Below are 21,434 nucleotides of genomic sequence, written 5' to 3' on the forward strand. Positions count from 1 at the left end.
AATGCTAAAAAATATTTCCTTGTATTTAAAATTTAAATATACACCAAATCTTCACAACAAAATTAAAATATCCGCATAGACATCGACAAAACAACAAGCGCTAAAAATAGCTAAGAGGAAAATACTTCACAAATAATATCGGTAGGTCATCCAAAAAAAGATAAACACAAATAAAAAAGGGGTATGCGAAAATATAGAGGAATATTAATAATATTGTATTTCTAATAAAGGTGCCGACTGATTGCCGGTTATTAGAGTAGAAGTTGTGGAAAGCCTTATTTTACTAGTAGTCCAATCTTTTTCGTGTGGTTGTGTTTTAACCTAAAAAAAACATACATAGTAGAAATCATCTGTTGAAAAGATGTGTCGGGCTGGACTCGATTCTATGTCCATAGAATTCTGGGCAATGTGGTTTAGCAATTTCGCCATTTGTACCATACCCAATCACGGTGTCCAAGGTGTTTATCATGTTTCGTTAATATCGGTGACCATTATTTGTGATTTTGAATCAGGGTGTTAACGATAGTTATTTACATTAGGTAATTCCTAAATCTAAACGGTGTCATGAATGTATGTTTAATAAAAAATGGTACATTTTTGTATCTATCGAAATGGATTTAAGATTTGGAAGTGAGCTTACTATAATTTTACAATACAGCTTCCCAAAATCACAAATAAAATTAATATTAGGCATGCTTTCGCAATATTTTAATAACGTATTTTTATGCTACTGGATGAATTTATAAGCAGGCGAAACCGGTCCTGATCAATTGCTTACTATATTATATTATTGTGTTGTATTATCAATAAATTTATAGTAAAGTTATTCTATCAGTTAACTAATAATTAAAATTGTATTATGAATAATTACAAGATAAAAAGAACTTTTTATATACAACGTTTTTAAATTTTCTGTTGAAACATATAAGCTTGACTTGACTAGCTTAAGCGAGCAAAAAAAATGTACTTGATAGAAATAATACTGAAATGTCATTTTGACATTTCATATTGATTTCCATAGTAACGCACGTATATATATTAATAATTTAGTTGCTAGGACCCCAGACCCCCTAGCAACCAATAATAGTGGATTGGATTACGGATTTATTCCGAAATAACTTTTCATACAAAACAGAATTAACGGAAAATGAATTCAATTCTACTTAAAGATGGCTAAAAGTATTAAAAGAATGCATTGGCATCGTGTTCTGATATATTGTAAAAGTTTCAAATGTCTAGCAAGTCGGGAAGTTAGTTAAAAATCGATTGCAAGATTCGTACTGGATAAACAACCACCGGACAAATAAGAATACGACCTAATAAAAACGTTGTAAAATATAAGCTTTTTCATGTCTAAAACTCTACAGCGATTAGTTTTTTCCACGAGTCACTATCGAGCCAAGGTTATTTATTAGCAGGTTTTTAGATCGTATTAGAGGGAGTTTTCTTAACTATTTTATATTACGGCGATTTCAGAATCTTTTTTAGTATGGTTGGACTGGCACCTAGCTGTAAAAAAAATATATTCGATAGGTTAGGAGTATTTAATTGTCATAAATAAAGAACATGTTGCGCTGTTCTGACGTTTTGTGTATTTTGTGATTGTTTATCTAAACCAATGTTTTACAATCAGTATGTACGTCGCGTAGTATCTAAACATAATAATGCAAATGTTTTATTATTGATTTGATCCAAAAATTTTCTGTGTCACGAAATTCTTCGAAAGGGTCGAGAAACAATGAATTATAAAAATTAAAATAATGGCACTTAGATATTGTTTGAAAAACTTTTTAAGGTTATAATTAGTTAATACGTTTTAAACCACAGGCTACATATGTATGGATTTGTTAAAGGTTAATCTGAAATGCGAAATGTCTCGTAGATAATCTAATCATTATCCTAAGTGATAAGTTTTCAAGTTTTAAATATATTTAAGCTTTATATAAAGGTTTTCTATAATATGTTTAACTAACCGGGGATCTGAGGATTGAAAGAATACATCTGCATTCGTAACCAAATTGAGGAAATTGATTTCACAATATAAATATGTCATCATCAATTTACGTATATTAAGCAATTTCCTCAAATTATCCATACCATAGATATAAAAAATGTTTGCATAGAGTGTGTTTTAGAGTGTTCAATGTCTTTATGTGGTACATATTAGGTAAAATCTTATGTAGATTCAATTAGATATGTTTCTATGAAAACAATAACAACATTAGGTATATTATATACACAAGTTCATTGAGTGTAATCCCAATATTAAGAATACAATGCTTATACTTTTTACAGAATGCAGTTAGGTGTTTGAATATTTTTTCATGCACGATTATAATATTATTAGGTGGTGATTTGTAAACTGCTCCTAACAATGTTTAAATCCTTATTTTGTGTCAATTACATACAACTTCAAATAGTGATATTGATTGTCACGTATATTTTGTTAATTCGAAATTTGAATTTTATCCTCATATGTGACAATGAATGGCATTTTCCTTATTATACACAATATGTTCATAAAATCAAATATTATAATAGTTAAAATAGTCCGTTACTTTTTTCTCAAATAAAGAACAGACAGATTAAAAATTCGTAATGTTGGATAATAATAATTGGATGGCGGGGGAGATAGTAAAATTACATAATTCGATCATTACGCAATGTATGAATATTACAATTTTAAAATAAAATGAATGAATAATATGAAGCACGTAGCATAACCGATTCGGACCGTGACTTTAAAATACCCACACACACAAAGCGACATGCAAGTGAAAAATATAATAATACAATGTTTGCTAAAATATACAATGATTACAACTTTGCATTATCTCCACTCTGCAATAGGCAATAATGTAATTACAAAAAACGTTATTTTTGCCTTGACAACGTAAAACAATACATAATCTAAACAAACCAATGATATTCCACATGTTATTCGTTGTGGGTATTAAAATTGAACAAACCGTAGATAAATTGAATAGATTTTTATTAGGTACATTATATTTAGATATTATTTAGTTGACACCTCCATGGTTAAAACGGTTGTGATCTAAATAATATTTATAATATTCCAATGGGTTATTCCACGTAAGTAGTTATATAATGCACTGTTTTATTGAGATCAAGTATAATTTTGCATTTCCTTAAAAATAAGCATGACATATGCACGGGTCTTCTGTGCAGTTCCAATTTTAAAATCACGAAGTCAGTGACAGATGAACAAAATAAATGAAAATAATGTTGCTGTTATTCTCATTGTGCACTGAAAAATAGTTTTACGTGAATACTATGTATATTGCGGTGGTTCTATAAAACATTTTGCAAAGCATGAAAAAGATTTATTGGAAGGTTTTATAAGATATTTGGATGACTTAATTAATTATTAATTATTGAATTAATACTTTTCAGCAAACATACTGATAAATACATAATATTTTTTTATTTATTGATTACTAAATACACAGAATCATTTATTATATTATATTATTTAATATAGAAAAAGACATAGTTTTGAAAAACCTTAGTATTTTATTCTAATATGAATTTTATTATAATACTTCTGAGGTTTTCCACATAGTAATTAATTACGGCATTGTACCTAAACATACTAATGGTATTCCATAGGTAAACGCTGTAAGTATTAAAATTCAACAAACTCTATAATATATAATATGAATCTTTATACATTATTAGTTGCCATTGATATATATAATATTATATATTTCTTTTAAACAACATAAACAGAAAACCCCTCTGCAATTACTATTATTCTGTAAAAATAATACTGCAGGTACTTTTATCTAAATAGGGTATTTGAGAAGATATTTTATCATTCAAATGATTAATAAATATTATGGCCTTTGATTTTCGATCGATTCGAGTTTGTCAAAATTGATTTTATACAAAACTAGAAAGCGAACAACTGTACCCATCGATATATGTGTCGCTACATTTCAAAATCAGCCAAATCCACCTTTAGGTATTTTTCACTTTTTTGTGAATTGCTGAAGAACTACTGCTTTCTAATATGTCTGCATTATCAAAATGGGGAATTTATTCATTTTAAATATTCTATACTCGAAATAATATAAACTTTCACCCTTATGACTGTGTAATTGAGAAAACAAAAAGCTGTTTTTCTCCTATTCGTCTATTATGGACTTGGCTGATTTTGAAATCTAGCGACACATATATGTAAGTAATATATTAATTATTGAGGTATCATTTTCTTGATGGAGACAATTTTTTCAACAGTATATTTTATACTATTATAAATTCCACACAATTAGTTGTCGATATCATTTTTTTCTTGTCATACTATATTAATTTTAATATTAATATTACAACACTACTATATATAGACTAAAAAATGATTATAAAAATAGAATACATGTTTTAGAATCGAACTAACCTATTAAGTAAAAAATAAATAAATTTTAAATTTATATTATTTAGAGACAGTACAATACTATATATTTTGCTTCAAGTATGTACTTGAGTATTTTGAAAGGTAATACATGCGTCTCTTAAGTCTGTCACTGATTAGTAACGGCGTCATTTTATGTGCAGTAGGTTAAATTAGTGGCGATATCCCTGCATTTGGCACATAGAGAACAACTCTACCTAGAATGACACATTTTTTATTTACACTACGCATATTAAGTCGGAACCATTTTCGTAGTTCGAGTAGACATTTTATTCTGTATTATAAAATATGAATAATGATTAAAATAAAACTACAATAGCTTCCCGTTAAGAATTTAATGACGATCAACAACATAACAGTAGTCCCTAAACCTCACAATATATTTAACAACATTTTTACATAACAATGATTTTCAACAAATATTTTCCATAAATCCAACTGAAACAGCATTGAGGTAGTATTCATTAATATGGAGGTATATGGTAAATTTTAAATATATTATGGTATACTTACCTATTGCAACTTTTAAAATCACATTTGAGAACTCATTCTCTTTTAATAACAATGTTATTTTTTATGCATATTGATGCATAATATGTAATATTCGTAATTATAACTGTACACAAAATAATGATTTTAGAAGGCATATTATTATGTATTATATATTAAGCAGTAAGCTACTTATAATATTTAATTTACGCGGTTTAAGAAATTATCATGTTATGCTCTCGGTATAATTATTCTGGTCCAAATACTAGATTTAAGTATGATTTTTTATGGAACATATTTGAATTGGATCATAAAAATATATGTTTTTACCTCATTCAAAATAAGTGTTGCCAAGAATCTTATTCCATCTGGTTATTTGATCATTAATATGATATTGTCGCCTTTTTACCCTTGCGACTTCCTTCATTCAATGCCTCCAGTGATCATTATCCTCTCCAGGTTGCTCGGATTTTTCAAAAAAAAATAATGTTGAAAAAGTTGAAAAGAAGAAGACGCCTGTTGCAGGTAGACGGAAGACAATATGCTTTCATACTAACCTCTTCCATCATAGAGATAGTTGCACGCAGGACTGTTCGGAGTATCATCCGTCAGGACCACATCCCGAACGCGTCTATTCTCTTCCAATCTGATTGTTGAGAGGCCAAGTTACAGGACCGTATAGGAATATTGAAAATATCAGCGTTTTAATTAGCTTTTTTAATGGTTTTTGTGATGCTGCTGTATTTCCATATCTTGATGAGACGACTTCAGGCGCTCTTGGATATCGTTATTCTTCACCTAAATTCTTTTCGATACTACCTTAGTAATTTTATTTTGTATTCCTTTTTACAAAGGTTGTACGCGATGTTTTATAAGTTAATAATAAAATGAAGAAAACTTTTTTACACATCTCAAATGACATTTAAATAAAGTCTGGTTAGATTAACAACAATTTTATACACTTCTGAATTTAAAAAAAAAAAACATATAAAAAGTAAGGCGCTTAATTAACAAGGTAATCAAAATGGCCACCGGCCGAATGTTTGTTTTTTGTAATTTTCGCATCATAAAATATACATAAAATGGCAATTTCGTACTAATTTAAACAATTGCAGACCTTGATATGTCGGTGCAACAGACTGCATGATACGAGATTCCACAATAAAGTAGAAATGATCAGATAAGTACAGAACAATTCGACCGAGAACAAAAGTAATTTACCTTCCATCTTTTAATAGTCAATTAACTCTGTGAATGCTATTTTAATCATTGCAATATCAACATAATTTTAATAATATTTCCAATCAAAAGAGATTGTATTACTTATTCAAACCCAAATAGTTACAATATATTCATTTTCAACAACCTTCATCTTGGTAAATATTGTTCGCTAGCTAGTCGCAGCTTACGTAGACCATGCGGTGCCTCCGAGAATCATCTCCCAATATTCAACGTAACAATAACAGTAATTAGGTTCCATTGGTTTTTAGAAGTTGTTTGCTCAAACGTATAGTACTAGCAGTAAAGCACATCGTGGCCTGATAATTATTGATCGCGTGGATAGATTTACAGGGTTACTAAAAATCTATTACAAATTATTGACTTAAATTTGACGATGTTTTTCGTCGGTGATCAATTTTATATAAACCCCTACTGCGTATGCATACAGTTTGTAGGTCAGAAATCAGTAAATGTAATGTTGTATGTGTTCTAAAATTGAATTTTCCCATTATAGCAAAACAATGAATAATTAATAATGACTAACAAGGATTATTCAAGAATTCAAAAAAAGAACAACGCAATGAAGTACAGGAATACCCTTTATAATAAAGGTATATTGTTACCGTATGCACAGGCTTACGTTATTATTATATTTGGCCATTCATATATAATAAAGATCAACCCATAAGATTAATCACAAAAGTAGATAGGTATACACTATTGATGAATATAAGCAATAATGTAAATTAATAACTTAATAAGTAATGGTACCAATAACATACAAACACAGGTAGTAGAATTAAATCCAGGGAAATAGACCGCAGCGCCGTTCCGGTCCATGAAATCCCCAAAACTATCGCCCTGTCTCGCGGAAAAAAATAATTTGACTATCTGAGTTAGATGTGCCATATAATAAAAAATCCAATATTCATTATTATAAAGTATACATAAAATTAGATGCTTAACTGTGTTAATATCTTCTGAACACTATTTAGCACTCCGGTTCATAAAATTTTCCATTTCGAGCGCTGATTAAATCAAGCAGTAAATACAGTTATTAAAAATCGCATACATTGGAGGAAGAAACAGTTGTCATAAGAGAATGAAAAATAAAATCTAAAATAGGGTAGGCAATATAAAAAATATATAAATAACAATTGATGGTAAGTTTTGTAGAACTTATTTTGATTGAGGCAAGAGAACAAAACAGTTTCACTCGATCACTATGATGATTCATAATTCTGCAGAGTCAAGGCAACGGACAGAGTTTATTAAATTATTCTATGACATACATTGTTCGTTTGATAGACTTTCTAGACTAGAGAATAAAAAATACTTGAAATTAGGACTTTATATTCTGTTGTTTACCGAAAACTAAATCATGTTCATTGTTAACACAGTATGTAAGACTTATGCCATATTCGCAGAAACGTGACATACAAAAATCAATTGTGAGCTTCTGATTAGTTACGTGATGATCCAGTAATAAAACAATTCAACAAAGGCATAATATGAAACTTAAATCATGTATACTGTGCATGAATTCAACAAAAAAAGTACGATGTTCATAAAAGACCGAGATAACTGCAATGTCATTATTTTTTGATCCGTTTTTGTCGACCTTGCAGTCTGTATTTTTTTACTCGCTGGGCATTTCGACTCGACCTTATTCTGCGGCCACGTGACCGCTTCTGATCTGTTGTTTATCTATAAAAAACAACATGTGGAATAAATTTATAAGTTATAAGTGAGTGGTTTACGGTTATGTGTATGTAAAATCTCACGGATATTGTAATAGAATCTAATTATCATTATTCAATTAGACGTTGCTTCTCACGCGGTTAAACAGGTGGGGGATTTGTCTGGATTTGTGCGATTGCTTCTTTGAGTTTTATCTAAGTATTTATCTTTTACATCTTTGACATTCACCTGGTAATAGCGACATTGTACTTAAACGATATAATTAAATGTATAAATTTTGTATTAGCCATTGTGAGCTCTTCGAAGGTTGTATTTATAAGCTTATATTGAGTATTAATTCATGTAGTATTTACTTATCCAAAAAGTTATGTAGGTACCAACCAATTACTTATCCATATTTTATGATAACCGCTTTTTTGAAGTGGGGATATTGAGGCTGGTCTTTCTTCAGAGTCCTGTGAATGTAAAAATGGCACACGACTGAATTGTGTGCGTTGTACTGCTATCTCTTTATCATAGCGCCTGTACACGTGCATGGATTTACTGGCGGCAATAGTGCTTATTTTAAGCCATCATGATAATAACTGTTTACACGTAAAAGTGCTGACTGTCTCTCTAATTCATTATTTAAGAGTGAGCGAGACGCGATGTTGTCATTTTATGGTACTAATTCATACTATTTGATAGCAGTGAAAATCGGTCAACCTGAAAGTTAGTTTTTTTGCCGGCAGGTTTGCCATTATCGTTCTACTGCGCAGGCGCAGACCAAATTATTTTTTACCGTCATATGAAAATTCAGAAGCTTCCAAACTTGTTTGATTCATGCATGCAATCTTGCCAACTGCAGGATAATACATGTTTACCCATACATTTTCTTACTGTGAACGGTAAATCCATGCGTGTGTAAACGGGGTATCATCTTCAGCGGCAGGTTTAGTAACTTTCAGACCCGATGCATTTTCTGAAAACCATAAATTAAAATTACCAACCTTGTAAAATATCATTGAATCCCTTTCCTAGAATAACGCCATATTGTAAAAAAAACTATTAATATCACTCAAGATAACATTGATTCTATCGTGTTTTTGATCTATTATAATATGTTAACTTATAATAATGTATGTTTGTTGAACGCGTACAACTGCAGAGAGACATTATTAAATGATACATTGTCTTTTATAATTTTAACGTGACCAGTCGTTTTATATTTCCCATTTAAAAAAGCTTTTTGCAAGGTAAGAGCATTTCCGTGTCTCTGATTTATGATTGCGTAACACATTCAGTTTTATTTCAATGACTAAAATTATCGAGGTTTTATAACTGAAATATATTATTATTTTGCTGAGGTGTTTCAAGATTACATTTGAATACGCGCGATATATTCCAAATAGTGACAGTTGAATAAAAACATATGACATACGAAAAGAAAAAAGCAGATTTGAAAAAAAGAACAAAAGAGCGTCGTATTATTCAAAGCAGTACTGTCAAATATAGGTCTGTTACCGAAAGTTGAGGCGATCACAGATACAAAAGATTGTGTGTATTGGTGTATTTTTGAAGAATACAGTATTCTTTTACAAGCTGTTCCTTCCTTTTTTGATTAGTTCGATTTTTTTCCTAAATTAAAACAAAGAATCTCGTTTTTTTAAAAGTCGATTTAAAAATTTGAAACACCTGTTTGGAAACAATGCGTCTGTGTGAGTATTCTGGTCGCCTCAACTTTCGGTAACAGACCTATAACTAATAACTAAATGTCAAAGACTAAACAATATTTTTTCACTAACATAAATAATATTAATTCTCAATTAAATATAACCGATAATGCTGAATATTTCTTGTCCTTTGTGACTCGTGTCGTCGTGACAAGTGTATCGTGTGAATGGTCAAGAATCATCAGAGTAGTCAATTTCCAGCACAGGACAAAAACAAAACGAAAATTCTTTGGCTAAATGGAGCTGTCGATGATTGTTGTATGCCTGAAGCACCAACTTTGGAGCGGTTATTCTGGATATAGATAGATTGAGAGAGCTACTAGTGAAAGTCAGGACTCATCTCCAAATGTCACCAAAAGTTTACCATTTTTAATATGATTTTTTTTTATAAATGAGTTGCATTTTTTTATGACACATGCAAAATGTTTTGAATAAATTAAGTTATAGGTACTTTTCTAGATATTTGATATAAATATATATTAAGATAAGTAGACAATCATAATAGCCACAATCATGATACTATTTTTTGATGTAGAATAGCTTCACAATCACACGTTAAAAAATGTTATTGAATATTTTTTTTATTTTTACTACAATGCGTTGTCTCCCGAAGAGGTTTCTTAAAAGTTAAAAAAAATAAATGGTTATTAGCCATTATTTGCTTAACGTATCAGGTCCATGCTCCAAAGTCAAATACATATTGAAAAAACGACATGTGTATTTGACTTCGCGGGCTTAGAGCCTGCGACCCACAGCGTCAGCAATATAACGGGTTTTCCTTGTTTATTAAGAAATGCGTAATAAACTTCAAATGTTGTTATTAACGGATGAAAGGATTTTACAATGTAATCAAAACATGCACTTATAACATACATATAATGAATAAATGTTGAAAAAGTGTGGAACTAATACAATTTTATTTTTTTCAAGGCTTACAGACAACCCAAGTCAACAGCGGTCCAAATTGCAAAGATTGCCGCCCTGACTGTGATCCTCTCATCAGTGGTTCTTGGATCCTTCCTCCTCGCCGCCAGCTATGTCCAGGCACGCGCCAGTTGCCAGCAGATGGAGCAATTAGATGCTATGCTAGACAGAGAACTTGCTTTGGAAGCCAGGCAGATGCACACAGAAGCCCTGATGCAGGTCAGATTAAAAAAATATATTAAAGATTTTGTCGTCAATGATAAGGTATAACGGCCGAAGTGCTTGGGGAGTCCTTCATTTAGTAGCGGAAACTGATCAAATAATAACAATATTAGATACTCACTGTTAGAAAATGCAATTATTGCATTGGCTGCTGGCATGTTGGCATGCTGGCAGGCTCTTCGAGTTTGGTCTTGTTACCCGTTCAACATGTCCATGTGGCGGAGAAATACAGGATGCAAACCTCATCCTCTGGGAATGTTCTAAAATGTGTACGGAAACGGAAGAGCTGCTCAAGTCGGTTCAACCAGCTGTTGCGCCCATCGGACCGTCCGACCTGGTCGCAACAAAGTCCAATTTTATTGCATTTAGAAAATTTGCGGCGTTATACTGCCAACGTGAAGATCTCTTCACTTAGAATGTTCCAGCAGTTTTGTATTAGCTTTAATTTGTTACTTACTACAATTTTTAATATTGCCTATACGTGCTCATCTCTCCCATGGGCACTTTTACTTAAAGTCATGTAAATTTAGTCAAAGCACATTTGAGTGCATGGCGACCTTAGTCTTGGGTAACTGCTCCTGAGACATTTCCAATCATAAAAATAAAAATGATGCTTCACAACAAACGTAGGGTTCCGTGATACGCCCGATTAATACCGGGTGTGGTTTGGTGGGGCCATTAACTTCAATATTGCATTGATAGATTTATTTTTTGAGTAATATGAATGTGGTAAAAAAAAAACAGACAGCGATGATGGAATATTTCCACATGTAGATAAAATTTTAATGATAGAATTTACTCGAAGAAAAAGGAAAATTTCGAACTTAATTGTTCAATCTATAGGTATCAGCAAATTTACTATACTTTATAATATATCGGGGTTTTATTGTAGATTACCACGTTACTCATGGTTCACGGGTTTGCAATTGTTATACAGAGGTGATTATCCACGGCCCGATTCGAACCTCCGAATCCTTAATCAAAAATGAAGCTTCGCTTTTCCACACAGCGTCCGTTATCCGAGATCGTTGTGTGGATTCGGACCGTGAACAAACTCCTCAACGTAGTCTTTAAATAATTGACTACCCTCCCCTCCTCTAAGCGGAATACAACCATCGTCACGAAATCGTTTATTTCGTTGTCTAAATTATTCCAAATTTATCGAACATTTTCTTTCTTAAAAAAGAAATCGTTGAAAATTAACGATTTCAGTACAATAATTGCGGAATATTTTTTTCAGGGAAAATAAATGATATTTTGTTTGTTTTATGACGTCATTTTTTTATAACTCCCCTAACCCTTTCGTCGCAAATCATAACGTTATAATAAGACCCCCTTAGGAAGTGAAGTTCAGATATATATATATATAGAGGATTCGTAAGCAATGCAGTATTGAGAGGTGTGCACGGATGAAAACTATAATATATTGTGTGTAATAGTGAAAGCATTTTTCATATGCATGCATAATAAACAAAAATAATGTTAAAGAAACCTAAAATGGCCGTTTTGTCAAATTAACAGTAAATTTTGACCTTTCGGGTGTGATTCAAGAGTTTCTTTAAAATCCGGGTCATGATATTTTTTTTATGAACTAAATTAAATAATCTCATTCTCTATTCAAATGCAAACAGCTAACAACCCAGTTAATTATGAAAATACCACTTCCTTAGAATGTAAAATAATAAAGGTTCTTTTGAATTAAAATACTTTTTTTAAATTCGAAGAATGTAAGTTTGTAACTCATTTTTTAAAATCACTTATTGACAAAAATGTAGAATAGTATTTGTTGAGTGTGGTTGTGAAGCTATTAAACAGTAATGAGTGTAACGGAGTCTCTACTTAATTGCCAGTCCACTGATGGGTAAAAGTCTTGCATTGCTATAGCCACTCTTCCACTGTTATAATATATCTTTCGTTGCCACATACTTCCGCCAAACTTAACTATCTCATCGATTGAGCCGGCTCTTGGTCGCCCTTAATGACTGTTAAAATCTCTTAGGTGGGTGGTTTGGTGTAATTTGTCTCAAAATATCTTAATATACATTGCTATACTTAACATACATTATACCGAAAAACAGTTGTATACGACGTTTGGTATATTATCATGAGATTGATTGTACCTATATCATAATATTTGCATGCCTGACAGCATTAATAACTGACGTCATAGAATTATAAAGAAAATACCTACACGATGTGTATCTTTAATTATTCTATACATCTAAAATATACCTAACTATGTATATGGTGTTTGATAAAACATATATTTCTATGTAAATATTTTGGTATACTTAAATCGATCCCTAACGAATCAGTAGTTTGCAATAATTTCTCAAATGATGCTGTATTATAAAACTTTTCCGGTTGAAATTGGTTGACAAGATGTTTATCGCAAAATCAGCTATCAGCAACATAAATTATCTGCATCAAGTCTAAATTGTAGTGAACAAGTTATATAAACAACGACGCTTCAATATTAAATTAACCAGTTCTGTTTCCAAGATATAAATTGAAAATTATGGGTGGTTTCAGTCATTTTGTAACTATTTTTGTATTCTAAAGTGCATACATTATGACAAGACTAACGTACAACTCGATTTGACATAATATAACAAAGTACCTGCAACAAAGCGACCCTGACTTGACAAAATGTCGTTTGAGTGAAGAAACGTGTTTTTTTTAAAGCGTTTCTCATTCTAACATATGATGCGGTTATTCATATTATAATAATGACGTTTGTTTGTGTCCATGTGAGGTTAAATTAGTGCCATCGCTGTTGGGAAAAAAATCAAACTTCGTGCCACGCTGTGCCAGCTAATTTTTGAAAGAAATCTTCTCTACGCCGCGTGTTGTTTGTCAAGTTTGAATAAGGAATAATATTGACACTTCAATGTAACAGATATTCAAAGAGAATAATAATTTACTGTCCTGAGATTTTTGTGTATGGTAATTCTTTTAGCTCTAATTTTGAACGATGTATCTACATTGTAATACGAAAGCCACCATTCTACTTACTATAAGTAAATAATATATTATTATCATTTAAGTACCTATATATTATATAGATATATATAATTTCAGTTAGACAAATTTAATTTGTAATAAAATACGTAGAATCATTATAAAATATTGATAAAAGAGTAGGTGTCTAATAACCAAAAGATTCATTGAACATAATATCGAGGTAAGCCCGTAAGCATAACAAATCGGTTTATATTGAAACCTACCTACTAATTTACATAGCGATTACCTACGTGTAAAATATACCCCTGTGTGTATTAACTGTTTTTGGACGCCTGAATAGTATTTTCAAAAGTGACCTTCCATTGTGTTTTAAGCGGTCAACCAATATGTGCTACGAATGCTCACGCATGCGTGTGAAGCATGAACTTTTAATGTAAGAAAAATCAAAAAATTACGAGGAAAGGTGCAATTTGGGCATAAGGCGAATTACTTGATGCGATAGAAGGCACTAAACGCTCACAGTGACGTCCTAAAACCCGTTGAAAAGAGTGGCAAAGAAAGACATACGGACCGAGAATAATAGATGGAGCTATAGGAGGCCTTCATCTTGTAGTGGATTGATCACAGCTGATGATATTGTAAAAAATATTTTTATAAATCTTTAAAATTATCATATAAATTTGAAAACGTAATAAAATAAGTCCACGAATGAATTTTCTGTTAGATGCGGTTAGTTTCCTCAAAAGTCATACTTAATACACTTTTTTTAAATTTAACAAACAGTGCCTTAATAAGTAGTGTGGTTTTAAAATAGTCTCGTTTATTAGATGCCAAAATAGTTATTTGGATGCCGGAAACCGGTATTGTGAATACGATTATTGAAATGAAAATATACTTTCGTGCATTTTTTAAATTATGCAAAAAGAGGCTATTACGTTGATCTATTATTATATTTACCAAAACATTTTCTGAATAATATTATTTTCTATTAAATAATTAACGTGAAAGAAAAAATGCATTATTTATTTAATAAAATTGTATAATAGTACCTTTCTCTTATTACATCGGACATATTATAAAATTGAGTTAGGTAGCTAGATTATTCATTGAAAAAATGTCATATTTGAGATAGAAATAAGATGATTAGACTTTGGTCAACGACTGTTTTTATTACGTATAAATAAGATGCATCGTCTTGTGAATATGTATTATTCAAAGACCTTGGGAAATAATGCTGACGAAGTTTTCAAGCGTGACGATTTTAATTCGCGGTTTTCCCAAAATTCAGCTGCATCCCACAACATCGTGCTGTTTTTATTATAAAGGATAAATATTGGGATTAAATAAAACAAGATTCAACAAAAAAAAAATGGCCGCGATCGGACGAGAGATAGGTTTTCAGTTTTGAAGATGAAACAGGAAGCAATTAAAATTATAAATACGTCGTTAGCTTTTAACAAAGCGTGATTAGTATATTCATATGCACGAAGCATTCAATTAAAACTCGTAATAGCGACAGAAGTTTTGGTCTGCATCTAATATATGTTTATTATTTTCGTCAGCAGTTTTATTATAATTTATTATGAGAATATGTACTGGGAAAAATAATCACTCTAGCTAATGGATTATACTACTAAAATATACTTGTTAGTCAGGGGTGGATTTTTCCTCAAACGAACTCTGTTTAGTGACTAAAAGGACCATTAGCGCCGAGCCGGACAAAAGAGCCTAAATCCCAATCCGATTAGAAAAAAAAGCGAAAAAAATCTCTTGACTCGATCGTGGTCGGATTTTTTCATATAGACATAATCTTTAAAGCAACTCATTCACTGAGGACTAATATATAATAGATGTATAAACAAAATATTACCGTCTCTTAAATAATACTCTTTTCGCTTTTTGTTTTAAAAATAATTTATAATCCAGAAGTGAACAAAATTGATTTTGAATAGGTATTGATTTTTTTTTTAAATTCGTCCTCGATTCCGGGGCCTCTGCTAATTTGAAGGGTGTGTGCTAATAGCTATTACAACCATTGATAGCGGTTTCAGAACATTTTTAGTATGGTTGACTGGAAAGTTGGACACCATAATATTCCCTGCAGTGACGTCGCTAGGCAAAATGCCGTCCTTAAGCAGAATTAGAGTGCCATCTTCTTTTATTTTCTTACTAGTTTCAATTTTTCTGCAAGTCAAGTTAACTTAGGTTACCCACGTAATACTTATGTATATTATTATTTATTTTCGGCTATTTTAAACAGATAAATACACAAAAAATCTCAAATTCACATACACAACGTCTACTGAAAATTATAGAATTTCCACGAAACCTACTCTCAAACAGTGGTGGTTTTATGTACGTGAAGGTCTGTAGTGCTAACAGAGTTGGAGGTACCCTTGTAAATTTTTTACCAGTCACATAAACCATCATACTATTATATATTACATTACAACAAGCATTTTTTGCTTCGATTAATTTTAAATTATTATGTTGATACTCTCTAATAAGTGTCTGGTTTATAGAAAATCGTCACTGGTATCAAATTGTTTGTGCCGCCCTTTATTATGTGTACAGGGCCCCTGGGCAATGCATGGTCTGCCTACCTTTACATGCCTACTCATACATCATTGATTTCCTGCATTGGAAGAATTGCTACGTTGTTTTTAAAAGAAAAAAAAGGAAATGTTCATCTACTTACGACTATGTCAAAAACCGTACTGAGTACGTTAACAATTTCCGGCGTCTTTCTCTTGTCATTTAAATTCATGTCTATGGTTAATTGCGTTTTATATTTCCGGAAAACGGTTTTTGTAAATCGAACGTAAATGAATTTAACAAATAAAATAAATATCCATATTCAAATATATTAGGCTTGACAGAATGCGATTGTGTTTGGTATTTAGTAACAAAAAAATGTTTGGCGACAACAGTGTTGCCGTAAAAACATGATAATATTGTCCGTGATACGCAAAATAAAAAGGTTTAGCGTGAATTCGACTACAGAAGAAGTCTGATTTAAAAAAAGCTAATTTAGTTTTTTGAACCACGTCGTGATTGAGTACAATTTGGGGATAAATATATACCGTGGACATTTGCGAAATCAACTACGCACAAAATGGATGATACGAATCATTATTTATCTCGTAGGTAGGTACGTTGTATATAATATATTGTCGGAACGTAATTATAGGTGATTATCACAAATTTTTTTTTTTTTTGGAAAAGGAAACTATAATAGGTAATATGACATTTTTTATTCTACATATGTTATTATTATACAGCATTGTATTATATACGTTAGATTAGACTTTCATCTGCCTACGTATGTTCGTTTATGCGAGGTAAACGAGGTATAGTGTTCATCTATGTGTCCCTAAAAACAGTCTAACAAATCGGGAGCATCTGCAGTTGTTTGTCCTCCCAAGGTTAGGCAAGGTTAGGTAAGGAATCTGGATTCAATTCCCGGCGTTGTTACAATACCCACATCTATGTGATTGTGTCAGCATCAGTAATGTTAAAAAAAGAAAAAATAACCTACCATCGGTGATGCTAATTGACTAAATTAAAATAATTTAAAATGTATTCTAATACGAATATGTTCCACTTACCCACCTTGATTTTTTTTTTGGAGAAATTGATTTAAGCCACTAGCTTAAATTAGGCCCATACTCAGGGTCCAAATATTTATTGAAAAAAAAACATCTAGATTTTTGCCAGACCCGGGATTCTAACCCGGGACTCATGACATTATAAGTCGATATGGTACCGCTCGGTCATCGTAGGCGTCTCAAAATTATTATTTCAATTAAAAAATATATAGCTTTTAATTGCAAAATTTATGTAATTAATACAGTGTAGGCAGAGTCCTATTTGTGTTATCCATGAATCCTTTATAAAGCGCTGCGTTCACTCTTACATAGAATTGACAACAATTTTTAAGCGGATAACAGTGTGTTTTACTAGCATTATGGCGCTATTGTTATATTGTTATAAAACAAATCTATTCAGTTTTATGATCGGCGTAGAAAAGTTTCGCATTATACCAGTGTTGCCAGTAACGAAAATTAGATAACAAGTGATTATTTTCACCCGGAAGAGGTCGCCCCAAGAGCGCCAGTTTTGTTCCTTATTCATTTTCATCGCTTATGCAACGGTATTTAGAGACTTTTGTGTTCGCCTATCATTTAGTTGGGTATTTAATGAAAATATCATGATTAAAGTTGCAAAATGCAATGAAATCCATGGGAAAAAGTGTAATTACGCCTCTGGCTTAAGCGATGATGTTTTTTTTAATACTAATCAATTTTTAATCAACCAAGATACATACCCAGAAGGCAATCACCGCTGTGTGTCATAATATCCACAGACATTACGTATTTTAGTAGTTACTTATGTCACTGTGTTTAAATGGAAACCTTAAAATTAATGTAATAAACAAAATAATATATTATATATATTTAGCACATCAAAAATATACATGACTTAAGTACAAATACAGTACTTTTTAACGTAACGCAATACTAAAGACATCATACTATGTCATCGTGATGGATGAACATAATTTCTTTAAAATAAAAATATCTACACCACTATTAAAATAGGGCCATACGTAAATACAAAGTAAAGTCTAATAGGGTATAATTACGTATTTGAAAATTAGCTAACTACGAAATAATGAATGACACACATAAAATTCCATTTTACTTACAATATCTTTTTGTCACAGTAAAAGTTTTAGAGATTTGACAAATTTCAAGACGAGGTGTTATTTTTTTTTTTTAAATAATTTGAGTACTTGTTATGGGTACTAATTAGTACCTATTTGATAACTTGTCGTAAACGTAAACCTAACGCAACCTATCGTGACCTTAGGATATGTAAAGATAGGTTGTGTTAATTTTATGTTTTGTTTTCATTTTGCTTGGTGTACACACACACCTTAATTTTTTTGACAACGTTATAAATCTTAGTACATAGTGTGTTATCGAAATTCGAAAGTGTGAAGGTGATTTTTTGTTACTGGCTTCCTTGACTACAGTATAAAGATGGGAGGTAGGGTATCCTCCACGTAACTTTGCAATTGTACTCAGTGACAAGATTTGTGTGTGTACGCACTCCGTATCAATGTATTAGTAAATTCCAGGCGCCTGATTGGCTGATTTCATCAAATAATTCAAGAAAACCTATTCTAAATTACAAGGTTACGTGGAGGGTCGAATATATAACAACCGAAGGATTTTAAGATTAACCTTCTTGTATCCAGATAATTATAGTTATAACACTTGTATTTGAGATCGGAGCTGAAACAAATATGAAAAATCCGAATTATTAGATGCATCTCTAGTACAGTAGTCTTTACTAGAGAAAGTACAATAATACTTGACAATCCATAATTTGGAAAATTCACAAAATATGCCCATAAAATGTTAATGTTTTTTTTTATACGGGATTGGTATTCGCTACTCGAACTAATGCCGACACGTGTAAACCACTGGCGAAGGGTCACTTTTGGAGAGAGGTAGGCTGTGGAGTAACCAAGCTTGTCAGATATATTTACGGGAGATAAGAAAATAGCCCTATATTACTACTGATGCATAGGTACACTAAATCGATGAAATTTCAAAATCTCAATTAGTTTATAAATAAGCAATTAGATTGAATTATGTATTTTCCTATAAACGTAACATACGCTCAAAATATATTATCTATCATCTTTGAAAATATCCGTTGTTGTGTATAATATTATGTTCCATAACAATTTATAATTTAACCCGTAAAACTAGACATTTTAAAATAAGTACTTATATATTTAAATGACAGAATTAGGTATAAATAACTGATAAATAAAAATCGCGAGATAAATTATTTTATATTTTTAACAACAATCAATATTTATATGTGATTGAATGTCATAGAAATTATCTTATTAATTATTTTGAATAAATGTGCGGATGTAAGCGCTAACTAAACAGCTTATGAGACTACGAGCCTATGAGACAGCTGAGACTGGCGTCAGTGGCGTCACGTGACTAAAAACGCATACAAACCACATCTTAAATTCCCATCGAATATTTCATAACATAGTTGAATCCACGGGGCAGTAGTTATGGTTCTAAATCATACTAATTTATAAAATAAAGCTATGTACTTCTGAATTTTGACGATAGATGACTATCAATTATCTTGGATTTTTCAGTGTATTTATTTTTTTTAATTTAAATTATTTGCTTGAAGATCAATTTTTCTTAGTAGGTAGGCTTTAAATAGTCGCCTACTATGGAGCCTTCGCCACTGGTGTAAACAGGCCGAATACCAATAAGCATTAGTAAAAATGCAAGTGTGAATGAATAGAAATCCATTATTAGTATGGACCCCCACCCTAACTCCACTCGCAAAAACGCTTAACTCTTACCCTACTAGTGTTTATTGACAAATAAGAATACGAGCAGGATTATGCCTCTATTTTATTTTGTATTTTCTATGGTTTTACTAATATTCTTTAATTTGTCAACTCGTCCAAACTTTGAAGTAGTTTAGTGGTTAGCGGGAGTAGCGAGTACTAATAATTAGTACTAAGCCTTCAGATCGAGTGAATGCATCAATCACTTATCCATATAGATATCTTCTAACAATATTACGCATATTAGGTGATTTAAATTTCCTTTACCACTACCATTATTTTTAATTTAAATCAAGGCTCATTTACAGATATATGAGTTTCCCGAAATATGTTATTTATAATAAAATATTATGGAATGGTTATAAAATGTCTTAATCTAACATAGATTCATTGAAATCATGGTAATTTGCAACGTGTCATTGACAGGGCAGACGGTTCATCCCTTCAGAAAAAAATAAAATAGTCGCAAGTATAATGAACCCATCATTATGGATTTTTGGAATTGGCTTTAGCAAACTATTCTGTAGTATTTATATATATAAACACTCAATCTGTTTATTTAACTTAATCTGAGGTCTTAATACTAGTTATTATAATTCCCTCTAGGTATAATAGTTTAAACTCGTTCATAGTAACACTATTGTTTTCCAAGTTTGAAATTAGATAATATATATTACTGTTGACTATTTTTGTCAGTTTGTTATTGGTCTATCATTATGTCGGCTAATGATATAGAATAGTATTGTACCAATATTTTTTATCTAGTTACATGTCGATGTATGCAAGTGCAGATGTCTATATTATAGTTGTGATGTCCCCCTATTTTTCGCTGCGGTCGCATGGAAAACGATTAGGTGAGGCAAGCCGCGGAAAATTGACGTTTTCCGCGAACGCTTGCAAAATTAATATATTATATACATCTGCAGTGACGTCAATCTAATGATATCCTTATGATGTGGGCATGATAGCCCGTATTGAAAATGAAAATAAGTATATGATATTTTTGTCATCGGTGATGTGGTCAATTGTCGTATGACGATAAAGTCACATCTAGAAAACTTCCAGTCGTCTGATGGTGCATTCCTATAACGTTAGGTTTCGATTCCTTAGATGGGGTAGATGATGGTCAACTGCACCATAATGGTCATACTCGTAGGTATTCATTCGTGAAAATTTAAATAGCGTGTGCATTTAGTTATAATACCTATGATTTCATTGAGATTATGAAGAAGAAACATTGACCGTTTCTATTTTACAACGTTTTTCTTAGGTCGTATTCTTGTTTTTCCAGTGTTTGTTTGTCCAGTACAAATCTTGTAATCGATTTTTAACTAACTTCCTGACTAGCTAGACATTTGAAACTTTTAGA

At 31.3% G+C, this 21,434-nt stretch overlaps 1 protein-coding gene across 2 annotated transcripts in view; it reads left to right on the forward strand.

Moving 5' to 3' along the window:
* Msr-110 (DUF3736 domain-containing protein Msr-110) overlaps positions 1–21,434 on the forward strand; it is a 127,011-nt gene that overhangs the window by 10,242 nt on the left and 95,335 nt on the right. For both annotated transcript variants that reach the window (XM_085959901.1, XM_085959903.1), the window contains exon 2: positions 10,486–10,698. In XM_085959901.1, coding sequence (XP_085816027.1) covers positions 10,486–10,698 — 213 coding nt within the window. The remainder of the gene's footprint in view (positions 1–10,485; positions 10,699–21,434) is intronic.

The sequence above is a fragment of the Rhyacophila brunnea genome, unplaced genomic scaffold (assembly GCF_057557595.1).
Source record: "Rhyacophila brunnea isolate RB1 unplaced genomic scaffold, BYU_Rbru_1.0 scaffold_9, whole genome shotgun sequence".
NCBI classification, from domain to species: domain Eukaryota; kingdom Metazoa; phylum Arthropoda; class Insecta; order Trichoptera; family Rhyacophilidae; genus Rhyacophila; species Rhyacophila brunnea.